The following is a 20,085-nucleotide window of genomic DNA, read 5'->3' as shown; positions in this document are numbered from 1 at the left end:
ATGCCTCCGTCTCCCCTCTGGCCAATGGAGCGGGGCGGCCGCGTGGGGTGGGGCGGGGCCGATGGCGTCACTGTTGGGCGCCGGGAGCCGCCGGTTGCCCGGCAACCCTCCGCGTTCCGGTTTCGCGGGTGGCGCCCGCCGGTTCCCCAGCTCAAAGCGGATAGCGCAGGTCGGTCCACGAGAATTAGTCTTAAGCTGTCGCTTAAAGAGTGGGCGCAGGATTGCGAGGTTGTCCCCTACCCTCGCCCCGGGGCCTGGTCTCCTGGGATCTGCCATGCCCGGGTTTTGGGAAGGGGCTGCAGTCACTTCCTGAACTTGGACGTCATCTTGACCGGCCCCCCCCTCCCCCCCACCCCGCCCCGGCCGTGTGTGAACTGGGGGTTTTGAAACTTGAGGGAGCTTTGCTCGAGGGTGCTTGTTCGGGATGTGGTGTGTCACCGCGCCCGATGTGTCCACAGAGCAGAACGTGGGGCAGGGGAACACCCCGTCCTGTCGTCTCTGCTGAGACCACCTCCACTTCCCCGCTCACAGCGTTGCGCCTGCTCGCGAAGTTGCCGGTGCAGCGGTGTGTCTGCAGACACCTGTAAACCCAGGTTAGGTCCCTGGAGAGAGGATAAACGTGGACGCGGGCCCAACCGCCCGGGCGTCTGAAGTCTGAGGCGGCGCTATGCCGACGAAACCACGAGTTAAATTATTTTTCGGCTCTTAGAAATATTGAACTGTCTCGCCCACCGCTGGTTGGGAGGATTTATAAGTTGGGGACAGTGAGGTGGGGACAGCTGGACGGGGTTGTGCCATCAAGGGAGCTTCCTGGGGTGGAAGATAGGGCAGCAAGCCAGGACTTTCTAGTTTCACTCTCTACGGACAACTAACTTGTTTCTAATTGTATAAGACACCTTGCTTGCCTCTCACGCACATAAGGAGACTGGGCCACCGGTAAGCATGTTCAAATTTACCGACTCCAGGAAGAACCATTCTGTTTTCAAGCTACTTCAACTGGCTTCACGATCACTGAAAAATGAAGTTCTCATTCACATACAAGCTTAAACAATATAGAGTATAAAATACAAATATGGTTATCGTGTATTGTAACCCAACAGGACCCTATGGAGCCTTTCTGGAAGGGAAGAGACTCCACCCACTTACCCACTCCGTGTCCTCCACGGGCTTCTGTCTGTAGAAAAGCCTCAGCCTCCTAGGCCTGTCAGCGAGCAGGACCCTACAGGACCTTCCCAGTACAGGACTCCCCCGTTCCATGTCCACTGCCTCCACTTTGTCTGTAGAAAACTTTAAAAATGAATAATCTGAGAAGTCAGAAAATGCAGAAAGGAAAACATTCAAGCAAGATGAAATAATGGCCGTTAAACACAGTCGAGGACCCTTAGTGCCCTCAAGAGCTCTAGGTGATGTTCTGAGCCATGTCCTTTTAGCTGTTCTGTAGCTGCTGAAAGCCCTGGCAGTTGAGGGCATCAAGCTGTGTGCTGCCCACAAGCATGCAGACCCCCACTGGTTGGGGTACTGACGATGCTGAGTCCTGGTTATGTCACCACCAACCAATTAGAATACTGTCCACGAGCTGATCACGCACCCCACAGCCCTCTCCCTCAATGTCTTTATCGACCTTTCCTGAGAGCCTTCAGGAATGCAGGTCTTTTGAGCACCAGCTGCCGGGACTCCTTGCTCGGCACCTGCAGCAATCGCTGCATTTTCCTTCACTGCGACCCAGTGTCAGCAGATCGGCTTTACTGCCGCCCGAAGCAGTAGAGCTTGGTTTGGAAACAGGGAAAGGTGATTTCCAGAAAGCCTCCCACTGAAAATAGCTGAAAAAATGATTTAAAAAAACATATATACAAAACAAGACATATATATATATATAGATAGATAGATGACATGAGGCCAATAAAGGGGAAGAGGGGACACCTAGAGAAGTAAGCCTTTCAGTTAGGACCGTTTTTCACTCAATTCCGGAAGAAAACAGCTGGAAAGGCTGAGAAGGTGAACAAAGATTTCGTCAGCTTTGCAGGCTTAGGGCTGCCAAGAGGAAGGATTCTTGTAAGCGTCCCACCTTTGGGTTGAAATCCTGAAAGGCTACACTACAGGCATGAATATACAGAGAGACCAGCTCTTTCAGGCAATGCATAAAATCCACCTGGACTCCATCTCAGTTTCTGAAACTGCATTTAAGTGATTCGGGATTCATTGGTGGTGCCACTTGTGGGCTGAAAGAAGAAAAGGTCAAGTTTAGAAGACCACGAAGTCTCACACCCCAAACTGTAATTGCTCATATAGCATGACCGCTAGTCAACAGAAAATAGCTACATACACAGGAGACAAACAATGGGATAGAAAACCAAGAAAAATCAGCACCATCAGTGTGCACTGGGCTGCTGACACACCCGCCCAAAAGAGCCTCGTGGATCTGAAAATGGACTGCTCCAGCCGCTGCCGGACCAGGCTCACTCTGCCAGAAGCACAGCTAGCCAAAATGCTGAAGTCTGCAGGAAATCAGCCAAGTAAGGAGACGGAAGAACAAACCTTAGCTCCACCTCCTCGAAGGCAAGGGGCCCAGAGTACTTACAGGATAAAGCAGCAGGGCGGCCTGAGGTCGGATGGGTGGGGAGTGCAGGGAGATGGGAAAAAGCTGGGATAATCTCGGTCCATGAAGGTGTTAACCTCGCCACAGGCCTCTGCATGTTCAAAAGTGGAGGCACTTAGAGACTAAGGGTGAAGTTCTCAGCTCTGATGTCAAAGGTCGTGGAGAGGAGATTCGTGCTTGCCCCCTGGAGGCTCGGAAGTCCTGTCCACTCTTAACCAGCTCAGCTGGAACCCGGCCCAGCTGACTCCAAGCTCCTGGGGAACAACTCAGGTGAGCATCTCGTCATCCAGGCCCCGTGAGGCCTCGAGGAAGAGAAAGTCTTAAAACGACTTTGATTAATGGTGCAGGTGAAATGGATCTGGCCCAGGGTCCCACAGTCACGGGCTGACACAGTGCCCCGTCAGGGCTCAGCCTCAACTGCGCTTCTGCCGTGACCACAGTGCGTCCGGAGCTGCTCAGCCGGGCGTGTGATCCTCAGGTCTTCCGAGTTTCATGACCCAAGTGCAGGACCATCTGTGCTACAAATTGACCTCTTCCTTTGGGCCCCACTCAAAACCAGCGACTTCCACGTCACCCTGTAAATGAGTGACGGCCATGTTAAACGTGGCCCACGCCGCCTCCCAGCGCAAGGGGACCGAGCGACAGCAGCAAAGCGGCTCCATCGTGGCCCCTCCGGTGGTGGGCTGTTTCTGCACAGCACCGTTTCTGTGCAGTTTTCAACAGCACTGTTTCAACACAATTCTGCAGCTGAAAACTGCACACATTTATGATCTCACAGTATCTGCACGGTGGGCACATGGGTGTGACTTAGCTCCGTGCTTGGCCTCAGGGGCTCCCACAGGCCGGGCCGAGGTGGCACCAGGGCTGGAGTCTCACAGGAAGGCTCGCTGGGGCACGGTCACTTCCAAGCTCACTCACCTGGCCGCTGGGAGGACTGAAGACCAACCGCCTGCACGCACCCCCACCGCGGCCCCCGGTCCCCTCACAGCCCCTCCCCGCTCCCCTCCGCTCTTCCACAGCACCCGCTCCCCTTGCGCAGCACACCGCGGTGGCTGACTGCAGCCTTGCAGTGAAATAAAGCAGTAAGTCAGCACTTACCCTCAGACGTTCACACTCAACCAAGTGGGAAGGTCAGACTCATCTCCCTCCCGCCGCCTTTGCGACACCCCCGTCTCAGGACAGCTGCAGGGCTGGGCCCACGTCCACAGTCCTCGCTGTGCAGCTTCAAACCTGGAAAACGGAGACCGCTTCAGAAACTCTTCAGAACACACCTTCCAGACTAGGCCGTGGCATTGAATAAACAATGAATGTGGAAGCCTGATCAAGAACAAACATGGATACTGAGGGGTAAGGGGTGGGCAAGGACTGGGAGATGGGGACTGACGTGCAGGCACCATCAACATGACGCACGACACCCGTGACTGATGGCAACCTCCTGGGCAGCGCGGGAAGTGCTACTGAGGGCGCCGTGGTAAGCCACCTGGGAAGGAATCCAAAACAGAGGCTGTATGTGTGCACACAGCCGCCCACTTTGCTGTGCAGTAGAAACACAACACTGTAAAGCAGGTAAAGCCAACAGGAATTAGTTTAAAAATACACTTACAAAACCCCAATCCCCCTGAACACGGACGACCTGCAAGACTGACTTGGGGCTGGTGGACTGGTCGTGCCCCTCCTGTCGCCCGACGCGGCTGCCCGCAGGAAAGAGGTCTAGTCACCGGCTCCCTGGTTCTCAGAGACCCTCTGGTGACACCTTGTGGGCACGTCTGATACTGCAGCCTTGCACCAGCTTGGCCGCCAGGACTGGTCACTGGACACGGAGCACTGGGCAGGCAGCCTGGCCCTGCGTGCTGCTCGTAACACAGAGGCAGGACAACAGCGGCAGGAAGGGTGTGGCTGCACGTGCTGAAGACCCCAGGCAGCGGGAGAACACACTCAGCTGCCCCAAGGCTCTCCCTTCCCCCACATGGGCCAGACCCTCTCGAGAGACACATGGAGTTGCTGAGGCCAGCCTGACCCTCCTCCTGCAGCCGGGCGGTGGTGTGCCCAGTACCGGGCACGGAGGTCCAGGTAGAGCCTGCACACCTGGCGAGCCCTGTGCCTCGGGCACCTCTGAGGCTGAGCACCAGCCTTGCCCCATCCCAGATGGCTGCCACTCACAGGTGAGGGAACCACGGCCAAGATCACAGCGCGCTCGAGGCCACTCTGAGCAGCTGAGGCAGTGAGCACAGCCTTCTCTCAAAGACGCACGTAGACCTGCGACACTTAGAAAGCGGCACTCAGACCTCTCGACATCAGCGCTTCCTACAAAACTTAAAATGCTCCTATGGCGTCCCCATCCTTTGGGACGCGGTCATAGAACTCTCGACATCAGTGCTTCCTACAAAAACTTAAAATGCACTTGTGGCTTTCCCATCCTGTGGGACGTGGTCGTGTCCACAAGGAATTCTCAGAACTAATGCTCAACTCTGCTCATCAAGGCAGACCCGCTGACGACACCACGTTTTCACCACATTAGGAGAACACTGAGCCCATGAAACAGCTGATGGCGGTGTAGGGAAACCGATGGGGAGGAAATTGGTGTGACTTCCTGGATGCCAACCTGGGACCTCTCACCCATCTCTGAAACACGCCCCCCAGCACAGCAACGCTCCCTAAGGAGCAAAGCATGAGGGCAGCGACATGCCCAGGTCCCAGGGGACGTTGACCTCCGTCAACAGCGGCAGGGACTGCCCGGCGACGACTGCCGTCCTGACCTTCGACCTCTGCACCATCGCAACGTCTCTTCACACAGGGCCTTCAAGAAAACGCTAACTTCTCAGAAAGGTCTTAAATACACGTAAACATTCCACGTTTAAGCTGAGAAACACAAGTGCACTCATGTGAGTTGGTGATCACTGATAGTGCAGCACATTTTTGTCCTTTAGTTTGGATGATCAAGAACAGTGCTAACGGAAGCATGACGCAAGCCTCACCTACCTTTAAAATTCCCAGTAGCCACAATTAAAACACAGAACAAAACCAAGTAAAATTCACTTTAACACTTTATTTAACCCATTATATCCAAAACACTATTTCAACCTGTAAATATTTGTAACGAGATTTTTTTCTTTTTTGGTATTAACTTCAAAACCCAGCTCTACAGAGCCTCAGTTTGGACATTAACCTCTCCTGAGAAAGACGTGATCTGTGTATAGATGTCATAAAACTTGCAGCTGAGAAGATAACACACTCAAGCTCCCGACATCAACGCTTCTTCCTCACACCGGCTGCTGCTGCTGCTCAGTCGCTTCAGTCATGTCCGACTCCGTGCGACCCCATAGACGGCAGCCCACCAGGCTCCCCCGTCCCGCTAGTGACCACGGAGTAGAGCCGGAGCCCAGGAAGTGCTCCTCGCACGTGGCCCCGAGCCCCACGGCATCAGGACTCGGGCAGGGCGGGGGGCTGCGCTCCTCACAGGCCCCCGGGCCATCCTGGCACACCTGGAGAGCCAGCAGCCTAAACCTGCCACTGCTAACCAGAGGAGGGCCACAAACAGCAGCATCACCCGCCTGCAGACGGGCACCCAGCACACCGCCCTCCAGCGTACCGAGGCTCTGAACCCAGCACACAAAGGGTAACCATGTGGGAGCGTGCCCTGTGGGTTACACTGGGGACCCAACCGGACAGCATTTCTCTTCCTCCAGTTTCCTGGCGCCCGAGATCCCAGGAGACGAGGACTCTCCTGGCGTCACCTCAACGCCTGCAGTCAGAGGGTCACGGCTGTCCTTTCAGTGGAGCAGGAGCGGGGAGCAGGGGCCACCTGGACAAGGACCCCAACGGGAGGTGGCGCCCCTCCACTGGGCTCGGAGGACCAACCACAGGAGCCACATGGGAAGACGTCGTGTGACCCGCTGTGGGTGGTTTGAGTGACGGAAGCCCCGTGACTGACACCCAGGCCAGAGCTGCTCGCGTGGGAAGCAGGGGCCTGCTAGAGCATAAAGTGCAGGTAGCGCAAGAGAACAGGCCAGTCTGGGCAGGATCAGTCACACCATCACTTTACTTTGAACCTGAAAGAGAAGAAAACAGCTCGTTTTTAAGTCTGTCTGGATTAACTGGAAGTGGGTGGTCACGTACAAAACATCCACCACCCACAGGGCTGCAGACCCCAGCGGTGAAGCGTCTCTCGGGGTCGCCCGGGGCTGAGGAGCCTGCAGGCTGACGCACACCCCCTCCCCCGTCTGGCCGGGACCGGGCGCAGAGTCCCAGAGGCCAGGCAGGAGCCGCACCGTGAGCGCTCAGCGTGGCCGTCCCCCCGACCTCTCCCGGGCCATACCTGAAGTGCCGGGCCAGCCAGCTGCCCAGCCCCTCGCGGGAAGCCCCCGACGGCCTGGGTTCCAAGCACCTGTGGGGAAGGCTCAGGTCAGCGTTCCACCAGCTCCTCATCTCTAGCACGGAGGCCACATGCACAGGGATGAGGGGACCCTCCGCCTGGTTCAGGCAGACGCCACAAGAGACGGTCACAGGAGGCGGCAGGGGACTCCCACTCCTCCTGCAGCAGGTGGGGCGGATGGTCCACGTTCCCGAGGGGGCTCTTCCTGGCTGCCAGCCAGCAGAGGGGCTGGGCTGCCATCAGGAGGCGGCCGGAGTGTGGCAACCCAGGCCCATGGGGAGGGCGGGCGTCTGGTGGTGTGTGAAGCTGAGCTCACAGTGCAGGGAGGGGGTCACTGTCTGGCCGCACAGACTGCTGGGCTGCCAAGGGAACACTTGGAGACCACCGCACAGAGAGAACGCCACGGGAGGCAGAGATCAGGGTGATGTGTCCGCAGGCCGGGGGCCCCAGGGAGACGGGGATCACCCTCCACGAAGCGGGCGCCCGGGCAGACCCTCCCCGTGGCCCCGAAAAGGAGCCCGCACCCGCCCCCCGCACCATGAGCACAGCTTCTAGCTTCAGAACTAGGGTCCCAGCAGACGACTAGATTCCAGCTTCAATTCTGAGTCCACTTTTAATTTAGATCATATTCATCCAAACCCCACAGTGAATATTCCAGCCCCACAGCCGAGCGTGGGACTCAATTCCAGGTCCAGGTGGTCCCAACGCGTAGGGTGAGTGAGGCCGTCCTCACCCGGCTAAGCTGCCGGGGGGGCCCCTGCGGGTGCAGCCGTGGTCCAGAGGGTGTCTGTGCTGGAGGCAGAAGCTGCCGCGGCACTCCTCACACGCCACCCGCAGCATCTCTCTCCTCCTGCAGCCCTCCCTGGAGCAGCGGAACGTAAACACCTGCGGAAGCACAAGTCACTTCAGTGTCCCAACCGCCTCGCTGAGCGATCACTCAGCAAGCCCCGAATAAGACCCTTAACCCTCAAACCAGAAACAGTTCTTAGCTCAACAGTATGCAGGCGCCAAGCTTTCACTGAGATTTGTCAGGTAAACAATACTAACTAAGCACGCAGGAAACTTTTAACAGACGACAAATACAAAGCCAGGACTTCGTGTTGGGGACTCGTGGGATGCCTGGGGATGCTCCCAGTGAGAGATGAGATGGGGGTGGGGCAGACGGGTCACGGGGAGAGGCCACGCAGCGCGAGGGGAGCCAGCAGGGCCCCGGGGCCAGCAGGGGCTGTGCTCCATCAGGGGGCCTCTGGGTGACGTAAGCTGCCAGGCACTCCCAACTGTACAGGTGCAACGGAGGAGGCAGGGCCAGCAGCCGGGGGCGGCCCTCCGCCGAGGCAAGCAGTGGCTGAGCACAGGGGGCAGCAAGGAGCAGCCGGCGGGGACCGAGCAGGGGCCGCGGATGTGGGGGCTGGGGGGGCACGGGGCGGAGGGGAGGCCCGATCAGAGGGCCTGGGGCGGAGGCTCAGGGCAGGCTTCACCTTCTCCTGTTCCAGGCTGTCAATCGATTTTGTCCTGCACTGAGCGCAGGAAGCAGGGAGCGGCTGGAGCACATGGAGATGGACACGGACCAGAAACCAGAACCCGCGGCTCCAGTCGGCCGAGGACCGGAGACCAGAACCCGCGGCTCCAGTCGGCCGAGGACCGGAAACCAGAACCCGCAGCTGCAGACGGCCGAGGACCGGAGACCAGAACCCGCGGCTGGAGACGGCTGAGGTCAGAAACCAGAACCCGCGGCTGCAGATGGTGACTCAGCCTCACAGGAGTGGGGCCTGGAGTCGTGCTGGAGGCCGAGAGAGGGGGCCACACGGCCCGCATCCCAGAGAACCACCTGGGTTGGCCCGGGGAGCACGCAGCTCGGGGACGTGCAGGAGGCCAGAGAGCCTCCCCTCTGAGGGCAGGACAGGCTGCCACGCACTGTCTGCTGAGGGCCTCGGCCAGCCCGGGGCTCCTCAGACATGGAGGTGATCACCGGTGGCGGCTCAGACTCCGCCTGAAGTTCTACAGTGACCGCCAAGAGATGTTCTGAAAAAGGATTAACGCAAAACTGCAAAAGATGAACGGGAACAGCCCCGACTTTAGGGAAAGCTCACGGACATGCAGGACGCACTCAGCAGACGTGAAACCCTGCGAGCCAGTGTGGAGGCTTGGGGGGGGGCGGGTGGCCAGGAGGCAGCTGTGCCTCCGGGAGACCCCCTCCCCACAGCAGAGCTGCCCTGACCGCCGTGAGCCTGAGACTGACCAGGACCCAGGACCGAGCACCCACACGGGGGACACAGAGAAGGGAACTTAGGGGAGAACAGGCCAGCCCAGCAGGGCCAGCAAGGAGGAGTGCGGTCCAGAGTGGGTGCGGGCCCAGGGCTCCCAGTCTGTGAGGCTCAGCCAGCGTGAGGCTGCCACACGGGACAAGGAGGGCGGTTGCTCACGGGCGCCCCCGAGCAGCAGCAGAAGCGGGAAAACCGCCAGCGCCCACGAGCGCCAGGAGCACCGCTGGAGCAAGGGCGCCAGGGCCCCGCAGCAGCCCCACGGGACAGGCGCCCGCGGCACACAGGCTGCGCTCAGCCTGCGGGGAAGGCAGGCGGCCCCGTGCCCGCTACGGACGGACAGACGCACACTGGGGTCTGCATGTCATCAGTACATGCTACGCTGTCTCCTGGGGAGCTCAGGGAAAAAGCGCACAAGGGCAGGGATTCCTAGAAACCGCACTAACTTTCCACCTTCGGAGAAACAGTAAGACTCTTGTAAACGAGAGCAAATCCTAATGTAGACCCTGATATTGAGAAAATACGCTTGCAGAACTGTGGAAACCCACGCCGCTCACAATCCAGGAAAAACAATTGTTCAGTCGCTCAGTCGTGTCCAACTCCTTGCGACCCGTGGACCACAGCACGCCAGGCCTCCCTGTCCTTCAACAATCGTTAGGGTTTAACGTCTCCCTGGAGGAGGAAGCGGCACCCGCAGCCCTGCCTCACCTTCGCCGTCTCCTGCCCGGGGGGACGCCGACAGTCTCCATCCATGTGCGCACCGACCACCACATCGGGGATCTCCCCCCGTTTCACTGGGACGGGGCTGTTACAGAGTGGGCACACCGGGACCCGGACATCCTAAAGCAACAAACGTAAGATGACAGGGCTGATCAGGAACCAAAGCTCAGGCACACAACGAAAGGCCCGCGGCACCGCCACACGGGGTCGCCCTCACAGGAGGACCCCAGGGGAGCCAACGCACCACGGACTATCACCCGCCCGCAGAGACGACCCAAGGAGAGCCGGTGAGGCCACCCAGGAGGGAAGCGGGCGGGCAGTCTGGATAGCCAGTCTTGGGATGGCAGGGCCATCTGTCCAGCACCAGGAGCGAGCGGAGAAGCTGCCCTGATGCCTGCAAGGCGGGCGGGGCTGCCGGGAGCAAATGCCGGTGGAGAGGAGCCCCGGCCACGCCTGCCAGCGGCCCTCCTGATGCTCACGGGGCTTCCGCCCTGCCCACACGGGCAGGCGTGGTCACCCGCCAAGCCCAGGACGGGGGCTCTGGAAGGATGCAGCAGGGGCTTCCGCCCTGCCCACACGGGCAGGCGTGGTCACCCACCAAGCCCAGGATGGGGGCTCTGGAAGGATGCAGCAGGCGCCCAGCGGAGCGCCTAGCACCGTTAGCATCCCTCAGGGCAGGCTGAGCTGGCTTCACGCAGGAGCGCTCTGAGGTGACGCTGACGTGGGCGGGTGACAGGTAACCCCCGAGTGCCTGGGAGTGGAGCTGGAACGCCACCCAGGGGCGCTCCCGCAGCTGGCCCGTGGGCAAGTTAAGAAGCAAGCAACGCTGAGTCATCTCTAGGCAGACTCACCCCATCCAGGGCAACAGGAAGGTCAAGTCAACAAAACCACAGCTTTGCCTGATCCTTGGTGCTGGGCGAACATGAGTCACCCTCCCCCGCCCCCATGAATCAGTGAGGGCCCAGACCACAGCGGACACTGGGCAAAGCCTGAAATGCATCATCTGCACCTCTGAACTGCCGCCATGGGGAGCCAGTAGAGTGCTGGCCAAAGACCTCAGAAAACCGCTCTCGGAAGCACCCAAAACAAGTGAGCTCAGGCTGGGACCTCCTGAAACGTCAACAACCAGGTCTCACACCTCTGGGCTTAGGCAGGTCTGCTTCCCTCAGTCACAGTCCAGTTTCCACCAGGTCCCGTCTGAATCACTGAGGCAGGAGGCCAAGGCTGCGAAGTGACTCCGAAATAGAGTGTGCACAGTTCCCCCCAAATGGATCCCCCGTCAAGCCCTGCACTGGGAAGGGCCCAGGAAGACAGAACAGTTTTCCCTTGGTGTGTTAAGGAACTAAATGTTCTAACATGTTAAGTAAGCTTTGAAGGTCTGGCTACAACGACTGATTCCAGGAACCCCCGAGAATAATCTGTGGTTTTCGAGCTGCGCAGCCCGAGCTTCCTGGGACGGTGGACGCTCCTCCCTGCCCTGTCCGCACACGGTCACCGAGGGCCGGAAACGAGGCTGGTGTGACTGAGCAATAGGCCTTCACGGCTCCTTTCACTCCAGCTGAGCTTCCGCTACGTGTGGCTCGCGTCCACTACCTCGGGCAGCGCGGCTTTGGAGAGGGAGGATCAGAATCTTCAGGAAGAAGTATGATCGATTACCTTGGTGAATCCAAGGGGACACTTATGTGCAGCATAGGTGAAATGATCTTTACAGAAATCTTGTTTACACGCATCACATTTTAACGGAAGGAAATCTAAAACAAAAAACAAAAAACAGTAGAGTGCTTTAAAGACTAGAAAGAATCATACATCGTTATTAAACAACTATTTACCTTCCCTGAGTTCATATAACGCCTACCAAACATCCTCGAGGTGTCACAAGAGAATAAAATAATCGGGATCCGTGACCTCCACAATGCCAGCAGCACTGCAGAACCGGTACAGCTGCCCTTTCCAGAGAGATCCCAGCTCAGGTGGCACCTGAGTGTTTAAGCAGCGCTCTTCCGTCTACCCAGCGAGGGCAGCCAGCCTCCTACCTGGCTCTACAGAACCTCAACCTCAGGCCAGCATCTCATCACTGAAGAGCCACAAAGGCCAAGACCCAAAGAACATCAGCCAACGAAGACAACGGCCAGTTCTCCCGGCAAGCAGATGACAAAACGCCCAATTTCTGCTGAGGTTCCCTTAAAAGTGCTTACCTAGCTGCTTGCATGTTTTTTCTGAACAGTGCTTCCCCAAATCAGGGAACTCCATTGTGAGAACGTGTCCAAAACACAGACGGCAGAGCGAAACGTGACCTGAGAGAATTAGAAAAACTCAGGAGAAAAGCAACGACGGCCTGAATTTCAGTCACCAGGATTTATACCGTACCGCTGATCAAAGTAAACACACACTGTAGACGCCCAAGTCAGCTGGGCTCCCACAGGGGACTAAAGCCTCCCAACTCTTGTCTTGTAGCAAAAAGAAAATAGGCGTCTTCGGATAAGTACCAGCTCCTTCAGAATTAACCCCATTAAAAGACAGGGTGTTTTTCAGTCCTTCTAATTTCTAGTTTATGAAGCTCAACCCGAATTTAGGTTTTCATTAATTCATATTTTGATTCATATTGATAAGCACATCTCATATTCAATTTGCACAGTTGCCAAAGAAAGTTACAGCCTTGGTGAACTTTAAATCCCAATTTCATCTACTGAATATACTTGTTGACATAAACTAAACTCCGTTACCAGGTGCTAAATCACATTAATTAACTGCACTAACCCGGAGAGATTCGACTCAGTCCCCTCTTGCTCTCTAACTCCCTGATGCATTGAGTCTTACTTAGAATTTACTCCTTAATGACCACCAACCTGGAGCTGACCGGGGGAAGGGCAAGAAGTTAACTCACCAGTGGAAAACAGGTGTAGAAACGGCGAGGCCACTGCACTTGAGAGAAAGCTGAAGTCAGTCCCCGGGACGCCTCACAGGCTCCCCTCCCATCAGGCACCCACTCTCGGACTCTGGTCCCTCCCAGAGTCCACGTCCCCAGGGCCTTCTCCGGGCTCGCCCGGCAGCTCTCTCCGCTCCCGGGGGTGTCCGCGGTGCCTGGGACACTCTGGCCACGGCTCACGCCCGCTCCTGCCCTCAGGCCTCGGGTTAGAGCGTCACTAACACCCGCCTCACCCCGCCCGCCCCTCGTTTCCTCTTCTGGAGTTCCTTCCCCAGGACCCGCTCGCTCGGCTTCCCCCTGCAGCTTCGCACGCGCCTCTGGGCTCCAGGGGTCAGCGACACCGAGCGGGTGTGCGGGAACCGCTCCATCGAGGACCGACCAGAGACCCACCTCAGTCCCGCCGTGGTCGCGCTGTTGGCGCTGCGTCCGTGGAGCAAGAGCCCCGGTGTGCTGGGACACGGGCGCCCTGCCGTCCGAGGTCTGCGGCCGGACCCCCGGCCGGCCCCTGCAAGACGCCCAGGCAGCCGCCGAGGAGAGTGGAAGGCGGCGGAGGCCGAGAGCTTGAGCCTCCCGTCCGCCGTCGGCCGCGGCGAACGAGGCCAAGGGACGCGGAGACCAGAACCCGAGCGACGACCGCGGCCCGCCCGAACCCACCGAGGAGCAGCATCGCGGCGCCCGGCCTCCGGGCCATTTATCCGCAGCCGCCCGGCCCGAGCGCTCCCGCCGTCCGGGCGTTCCCGGCGCGCCCCCGATACGTCACGCCTGCCGGGCCAATCGCGCCCTGCCGCAGCGAGGCGTTCCCGGCGCGCGCCGACACGTCACCGCGGGCCGACCAATCGCGCCCTCTGATGCCCGCCCACACCTCGCCTCTTCTCGAACGGTCGCGCGGCTTCTCGGACCTGCCGAGTCACGGCCAGGCGAGTCCGCGGGGGCGCACTGGGCGCGGCGGGGCGTTTCCCCGCGCGGGGCGCCCGAGCCGCAGAGCTGTCCGTACGGGCGGCGGCGAGAGCAGCTAGGCGCTGATTTTGGAGTCAGAGGTGAACCTGAGCAAGAAGGCAAGTTCACAGAAGGGGAGACCACAGGGTGGCCTGCCCGCGCGTTTCTCCGTGTGCGCCGTCTCCCCAGCCTTGCTCTGGGCCACTGGAGAGCCTGCACCTGTCGCCGTGGCGCCCCGTCACCCCACTCCTGTCGCCCGCTTGTTTTCCCTCCGTGACCGCTCCGGCCACTCAGGCGCGGAATCGGTGGCGACCCCACGTTAAGGTCCCACGCGCACACCCCGCTTGGCTTTTTGTCGTGTCTGTTTCGTCTCTGCTCCAGGAGCTCATCTGCTGTTACACTGTCAGTCTCGTCCTGTCCCCAGCGGGTTTTATTAAAAGTCACAGACTCTCGTTAGTATAACGTGACTCTCAGGACTGGCAGGTCCCGTTTCCTTGGTGGTGACCACAGGATGGTGCTGCGCTCATCACCAGCGCAGGATCGCACCCCATCCTACCCCGGGAGATGTTCATTTTGACTACCCAGGCCTCACGTTTGCCAAGTTTCTCCACTTTTTCATTTGTGAACAATTTCCCTTGTCCATTTAGTTTTTAAGGAAGAATCAGAATTCACCTCAACTTCAGGGAAGGTCTGGAGAAGACGTGAGTGGACACCTGAGGGTGTAACAGGTGAGCGTCTGGCCCACCTCAGCCCTTCCTGGCCCTTATCTGGCCAAGACCACACCACACTATCCTGAAAACAAGGCCATCAAGTCAGGTTTCAGATGCAGCTGTTTGGTCATTAACTGAATACCTGCATTGCTAAAAAGAGATGCTGGGCTTCCCTGGTGGCTCAGTGGGGAAGAATCCACCTGCCGATGGAGGAGACGTGGGTTCCATCCGTGGTCCGGGAAGATCTCACTGCGCGGAGCCACTAAGCCCGTGTGCCACAACGATTGAGCCTGGGCTTTACTGAGCCCATGTGCCACAGCGACTGGAGCCCACACGCCCTAGAGCCTGTGCTCGCAATAAGAGAAGCCGCTGCGATGAGAGGCCTGCACTCCACAGTGGAGAGCAGCCCCGGTCACTGCAGCTGGAGCAGGCCAGGCACTGCAATGAAGACCCAGTGCAGCCAAAAATAAAGTTGTTTTTTTTTTTTAAATACAGATGCCACCAAGTGTAGTTAGGTGACCACTGTACACCTGAGTTAGTCACACATCACAATTAAGGGCTTCCTGAGGTGTCCTCTGAGAGTCAGCTGGGGACAAAGGGCCTTGAGTGCTGTGACAACGGCGGATGGGAGGGGAGGCAGACCTCAGAGCCCGAGTCAGCAGCCCTCCAGAAGTTCGAGTGCATGTCTAGACACACTGCTGTCTATCAAGGGAGCAGCATCCTTTGCCGCCAGCTCTCTGTTGTGGCCCGTTTTACCCGCAGAGACAGGTGCAGAGCTGACAAGGGACACACTCAGGAGGAGCCAGGATTCAGACTCACCTCGGAGTCCACATTCCTGACCCCCTTGTGCTGCCTGCACCAGCTGGGGGTGAGGATGGAGGGGCGGCTGGGAGCCAGGTCATCAGGACCCCGAGGGCCATGAAAAGATTTCAGACTTTTGAGTACAGAGAGGTAGTGCTGAAAACTTTTAAACAAGACCTTGAGGGGTGGGCAGGGAACACTTATAAAATATATATTTTATGCAACTGAATGAAAAATAATTTCAACTTGCTTGATTTTCTAAAATTGAACTCCACTTTTTTTTGGAGCCCCAGACGCCTGCCCCAGGCAGACACGTGTCCTTTCCCATCACTGAGTGTCCAGTCTGTTGAGATCCAGTTCCTCTCATGACCTCCGTCATTTCAAGGCTTCTTCCTGTAACCCCTCGTTCTTGTCTCCTTCAGTGGCACCGGGGTTCGGGGAAGCATGGCTGACCCCATGGCAGTGCAGGGAGGGGAAGCCTGGCCACAGCCTCTGGTCACGTGCGAGCGCCCCCTGCTGGCATCAGGACTTCCGTCGTGACCTCTGATCAGGAGTTCACGTCAGCCTGTCCTGACCCCGGGTTTCGGGTTCAGTGACCCTCTCTGCCCTCCACACTGGGGTGTGTGGGGCTGGGGAGCGCCTGTAGCTTATGTGCGGGGTAGGGGGGGCGTGGCTCTAGGGCACCAGTTGAGGCCCTGTCCTGCCTGGCCACACCCCAGGCGTCCTGCACCGCGCTCTCCCTGCACCAGCACAGAGGTCGGGTGGGAGAGCAAGCGTGGAGCCCGTTTGCCTTCAGGTTATCCCCCTCCTCGCCAGCCGTGTACCGTCTGAGGGCTGCAGTTTGTGCAGGGGATTGGTTCTCAGGGATCCAGGCAGCAGCACAGGTTCTGTGTCCTCCCTGTTGAAGCTCCAAGGGACTTCTCAGGTGGTCCAGTGGTTGGGAACCCGCCTGCCAATGCAGGGACGTGGGATTCGATCCCTGGTCTGGGAGGATCCCACATGCCGCAGGGCAACCAAGTCTGTGTGCCGTGGCTGCTAAGCCCGTGGGCCCGGAGCCTGTGCCCCACAGCAAGAGGAGCCGTCACGAGAGGATCCTGTGTGCGCCTCAGCTGCTGAGCCCGCGGGCCCGGAGCCTGTGCCCCACAGCAAGAGGAGCCGTCACGAGAGGATCCTGTGTGCGCCTCGGCTGCTGAGCCCGCGGGCCCGGAGCCTGTGCCCCACAGCAAGAGGAGCCGCCACGAAAGGATCCTGTGTGCGCCTCGGCTACTGAGCCCGTGGGCCCGGAGCCTGTGCCCCACAGCAAGAGGAGCCGTCACGAGAGGATCCTGTGTGCGCCTCGGCTGCTGAGCCCGTGGGCCCGGAGCCTGTGCCCCACAGCAAGAGGAGCCGCCACGAGAGGATCCTCTGTGCGCCTCAGCTACTGAGCCCGCGGGCCCGGAGCCTGTGCCCCACAGCAAGAGGAGCCGCCACGAGAGGATCCTCTGTGCGCCTCAGCTGCTGAGCCCGCGGGCCCGGAGCCTGTGCCCCACAGCAAGAGGAGCCGCCACGAGAGGATCCTCTGTGCGCCTCGGCTACTGAGCCCATGGGCCCGGAGCCTGTGCCCCACAGCAAGAGGAGCCGTCACGAGAGGATCCTGTGTGCGCCTCGGCTGCTGAGCCCGCGGGCCCGGAGCCTGTGCCCCACAGCAAGAGGAGCCGCCACGAGAGGATCCTCTGTGCGCCTCAGCTGCTGAGCCCGCGGGCCCGGAGCCTGTGCCCCACAGCAAGAGGAGCCGCCACGAGAGGATCCTCTGTGCGCCTCGGCTACTGAGCCCATGGGCCCGGAGCCTGTGCCCCACAGCAAGAGGAGCCGTCACGAGAGGATCCTCTGTGCGCCTCGGCTACTGAGCCCGCGGGCCCGGAGCCTGTGCCCCACAGCAAGAGGAGCCGTCACGAGGGGATCCTCTGTGCGCCTCGGCTACTGAGCCCGTGGGCCCGGAGCCTGTGCCCCACAGCAAGAGGAGCCACCACGAGAGGATCCTCTGTGCGCCTCGGCTGCTGAGCCCGCGGGCCCGGAGCCTGTGCCCCCAACGAGAGAAGCCGCCACAAGAGGATCCTCTGTGCACCGCAGCTGCTGAGCCCGGCGGCCCGGAACAAAGACCCAGTGCAGCCAAGACAGGCTGCAAAGAGAAAGGAAAGCTCACCAAGCCTCCCCAGCCCTGGCAGTCGCGCTCTCCTTGCGCCGCGGGCGTTTCTCTCGCGTCATTGCCTTTGCTTTCTTGCTCTACAGGTGAATCTCACAACCTTGGCTTCATGATTCCCTTTCCTCTGCTTGAAAGCCTCTCTGTTAAGACTGTGGCTTGCTACGAGCTCTTAAAAGATTAGGTTAAAACTTAAATCTGAACAACTTTAAAAAACATATTTTGTGTTTTTATTTTTGGCCGTGTCGGGTCTTCGTTTGAGTAGCGGCTTCTCGTGGCTAGACAGATGCTTTCATGGAGCGTGACTGTCACCCCAAATGACAGTGGAAGGCGTCTCGGTGAGGGAGGAGAGGAAACCCTGGCGCCGTGCGTGCCGTGCGCCTTGCACTTGGAAGCGCGCGTGCGGCCGCAGTTTGTGGAAGACAGACTGGTGGAGGAGAGGCTGCAGCAGAAGCTGGAGGGCAGCTACGAGGCTGTGGCTGAGGCCCAGGGGACTGAGGTGACAGTGACCACGGACGCCTTGGAAACGCAGGGCTTTACCCGCCTCCGCCACTCCCCTCGTAGGCAGGGCGTGAGCGTGTGGTCCAGGGGAGGGGCTCCTGGAAAAGATTCCTCCCTATTGAAAGAGATACTCATCAGGACATAGCCCGCTGCTAGAAGATGATTTTGTGGTGCTTGAAAGTAGCCTTCTCACTAATTTGTAGGGCAAAGCTTAAGCACCGAGCCAAGCACTGGGGGCGGCCTAGCAAAAGGTGGAGAGCCCGGGTCGATGGTTACGTTGTTGAGCCGACGGTCAGTTTCCTGGCCTCAGGACAACAGTGTACATCCTCATTCTGCAAGGTGCTGCTCGCTTTTTTTTTTTTTTTTTTTTTTTGAGCCAAAGCGTTCTGACACATGCAATCAGTCTAGAATATATCCACTATGCTGTGGGCAAGAGAGAAAAGTTGGCACATAAGCACGTGGGTATGTGAGTCTGGAACCCCGAGAAGACGTCGGCCTGGAAAAAGAAGGCTGGAAATCATCAGTGTAAAGATGGCCATTAAACCCACAAGTGCGGGCTGCCTCAGGAAAGGACACACGTGGAGGAGAGGGCCAGGCGCCCAGTGTCTACAGACTGGAGGGAGACACAGGCCAGGCTGAGAGGGAGCGAGAGGGAGGAGCCAGGGAGGGGGAGGGTCCGGGAGGGCCCGTGGGTGCAGGCCTCTCACGCGCTGTGACACACCGCCCCTGCTGCCCTCAGAGGACGGGGCGGGGGGCGAAGGGCAGGGGCATGCATGGCATCGGGAGGAGGCCTCGGGGCACAGGCCGGAGAAGCCTTTGTGCCTGAGGAGGCGGCAAGACCTGCTGCCCCGCCCGCCTGCCCGTCCAGCTGCTCACACGGGCAACTCTGGGCCGCCCGTTTCCCTCAGGACACGATCTCCTTGGCCGGGCACGCATTCAACGTGATCCTGACGTTTATAATTCATATCCTCAGCAAATATCGATGGGATGCCTGCTGTGTGCACAGCATCCTGTTTGGCCTCAAGAAAATAAAAGATTCACCTGGGTCCCTGTCCCTTCCCAGGGGCTTAGAGTCAGGATCTTGGAGGAAAAAAGCTCCCCCACTCCACCCCGAGACAACGGGGCATCAAGTGTAGACACTGTGCTTGTGAGCGTGCAGGCCAGAGGCTATAATCACTGGGGTTCAGAGGACACTCTCCCAGAGCCAGCCTGGGGAAGTGCGGCCGGGTGTCTAGGAAAGCCTCACGGGGGAGGTGGGGCCCGCGGGGAGGGCAGGCTCCCGCAGGACCTGAAGGCGGGCAGCGGGCTGGGGGCAGGGAGGGCTGCCCACACCAAGGCTGTGTCAGCAGGACTCATGACTGTGGGCGACAGGAACCCCCTCAAAACGGGGGCTCCCCAAAGGAGAGCGTCTTGGCTCCTGCTTGGAGATGTGCCGGGGTCCAGGAACTCAGATGGGCCGTCTGCTTTGTGAGGTGGGTGGGGCTGCTAGGGGAAGGAGCGCCAGCCCCCCAGCGTCTGAGACAGAGGTGGGGGCATGCTGACGTGCTCTCATGGGTGACACTCGAGGTGACGAATGTGATGCTGAGACGCTTCTGAGAGTGAAAACGGGCTGCTCCTGGTAATTCTGTTGGGACAGCAGGCACATGCAGGGACTCCGTCAGCAAAAGCGGGAGACAAGGTCACCCTAGTCATGTACGTGTGGGGCTGCTCCCACCGCGGCAGACACCCCCCCAGGCTCACACACAGTGGGAAGAGGCCCTCCCCAGAAAGGCAGGGCTCTCTCAGTCCGGAATGCACATGTGCATCTGCCTATCACACCCTTGGGCAAGAGATGGGGACGACCGTAACCCGAGGGAGGCCACTCTGCCAGCAGGAGCCTGTCCTACTCCACAGCAAGCGGGAAGCAGCTGCATGCAGCAGAGATGACCTCACATCTTCTCCTCCCATCCCGTAATTTTGAGATGCGATGTCATCTCACTTAGGAGACCCCTCTGATCCTGGAATCTGGGTCACGTGACTCCTGCCTGCTCCAGCGTCTGACAATAAGCCCGAGCAAGCGCTTCGGTTCCAATATCCTCCGTGT

General features: G+C 59.1%; 1 protein-coding gene across 3 annotated transcripts; it reads right to left on the bottom strand.

Moving 5' to 3' along the window:
* Positions 1–5,622: 5,622 nt before the first annotated feature.
* Positions 5,623–13,543, bottom strand: ZFAND2A (zinc finger AN1-type containing 2A). Of its 3 annotated transcripts, none has more exons than XM_059881417.1 (8): positions 13,266–13,543; positions 12,834–12,871; positions 12,145–12,243; positions 11,606–11,700; positions 9,938–10,069; positions 7,702–7,853; positions 6,912–6,980; positions 5,623–6,645 (listed from the first exon to the last, which is right to left on the bottom strand). In XM_059881417.1, exons 3-8 carry the CDS (start codon positions 12,197–12,199, stop codon positions 6,630–6,632), a joined length of 519 nt encoding a protein of 172 aa, XP_059737400.1. In that variant the 5' UTR covers positions 12,200–12,243; positions 12,834–12,871; positions 13,266–13,543; the 3' UTR covers positions 5,623–6,629. The 3 variants fall into 3 exon arrangements, with proteins under 3 accessions (XP_059737400.1, NP_001077231.1, XP_024840790.1); NM_001083762.1 differs by having other exon boundaries at positions 12,834–12,866; positions 13,266–13,430; XM_024985022.2 differs by lacking the exon at positions 12,834–12,871.
* Between the last annotated feature and the right edge of the window lie 6,542 nt (positions 13,544–20,085).

This window comes from Bos taurus, chromosome 25, assembly GCF_002263795.3.
Source record: "Bos taurus isolate L1 Dominette 01449 registration number 42190680 breed Hereford chromosome 25, ARS-UCD2.0, whole genome shotgun sequence".
Taxonomy (NCBI): Eukaryota; Metazoa; Chordata; class Mammalia; order Artiodactyla; family Bovidae; genus Bos; species Bos taurus.
This window is presented reverse-complemented; position numbering and strand designations above follow the sequence as displayed.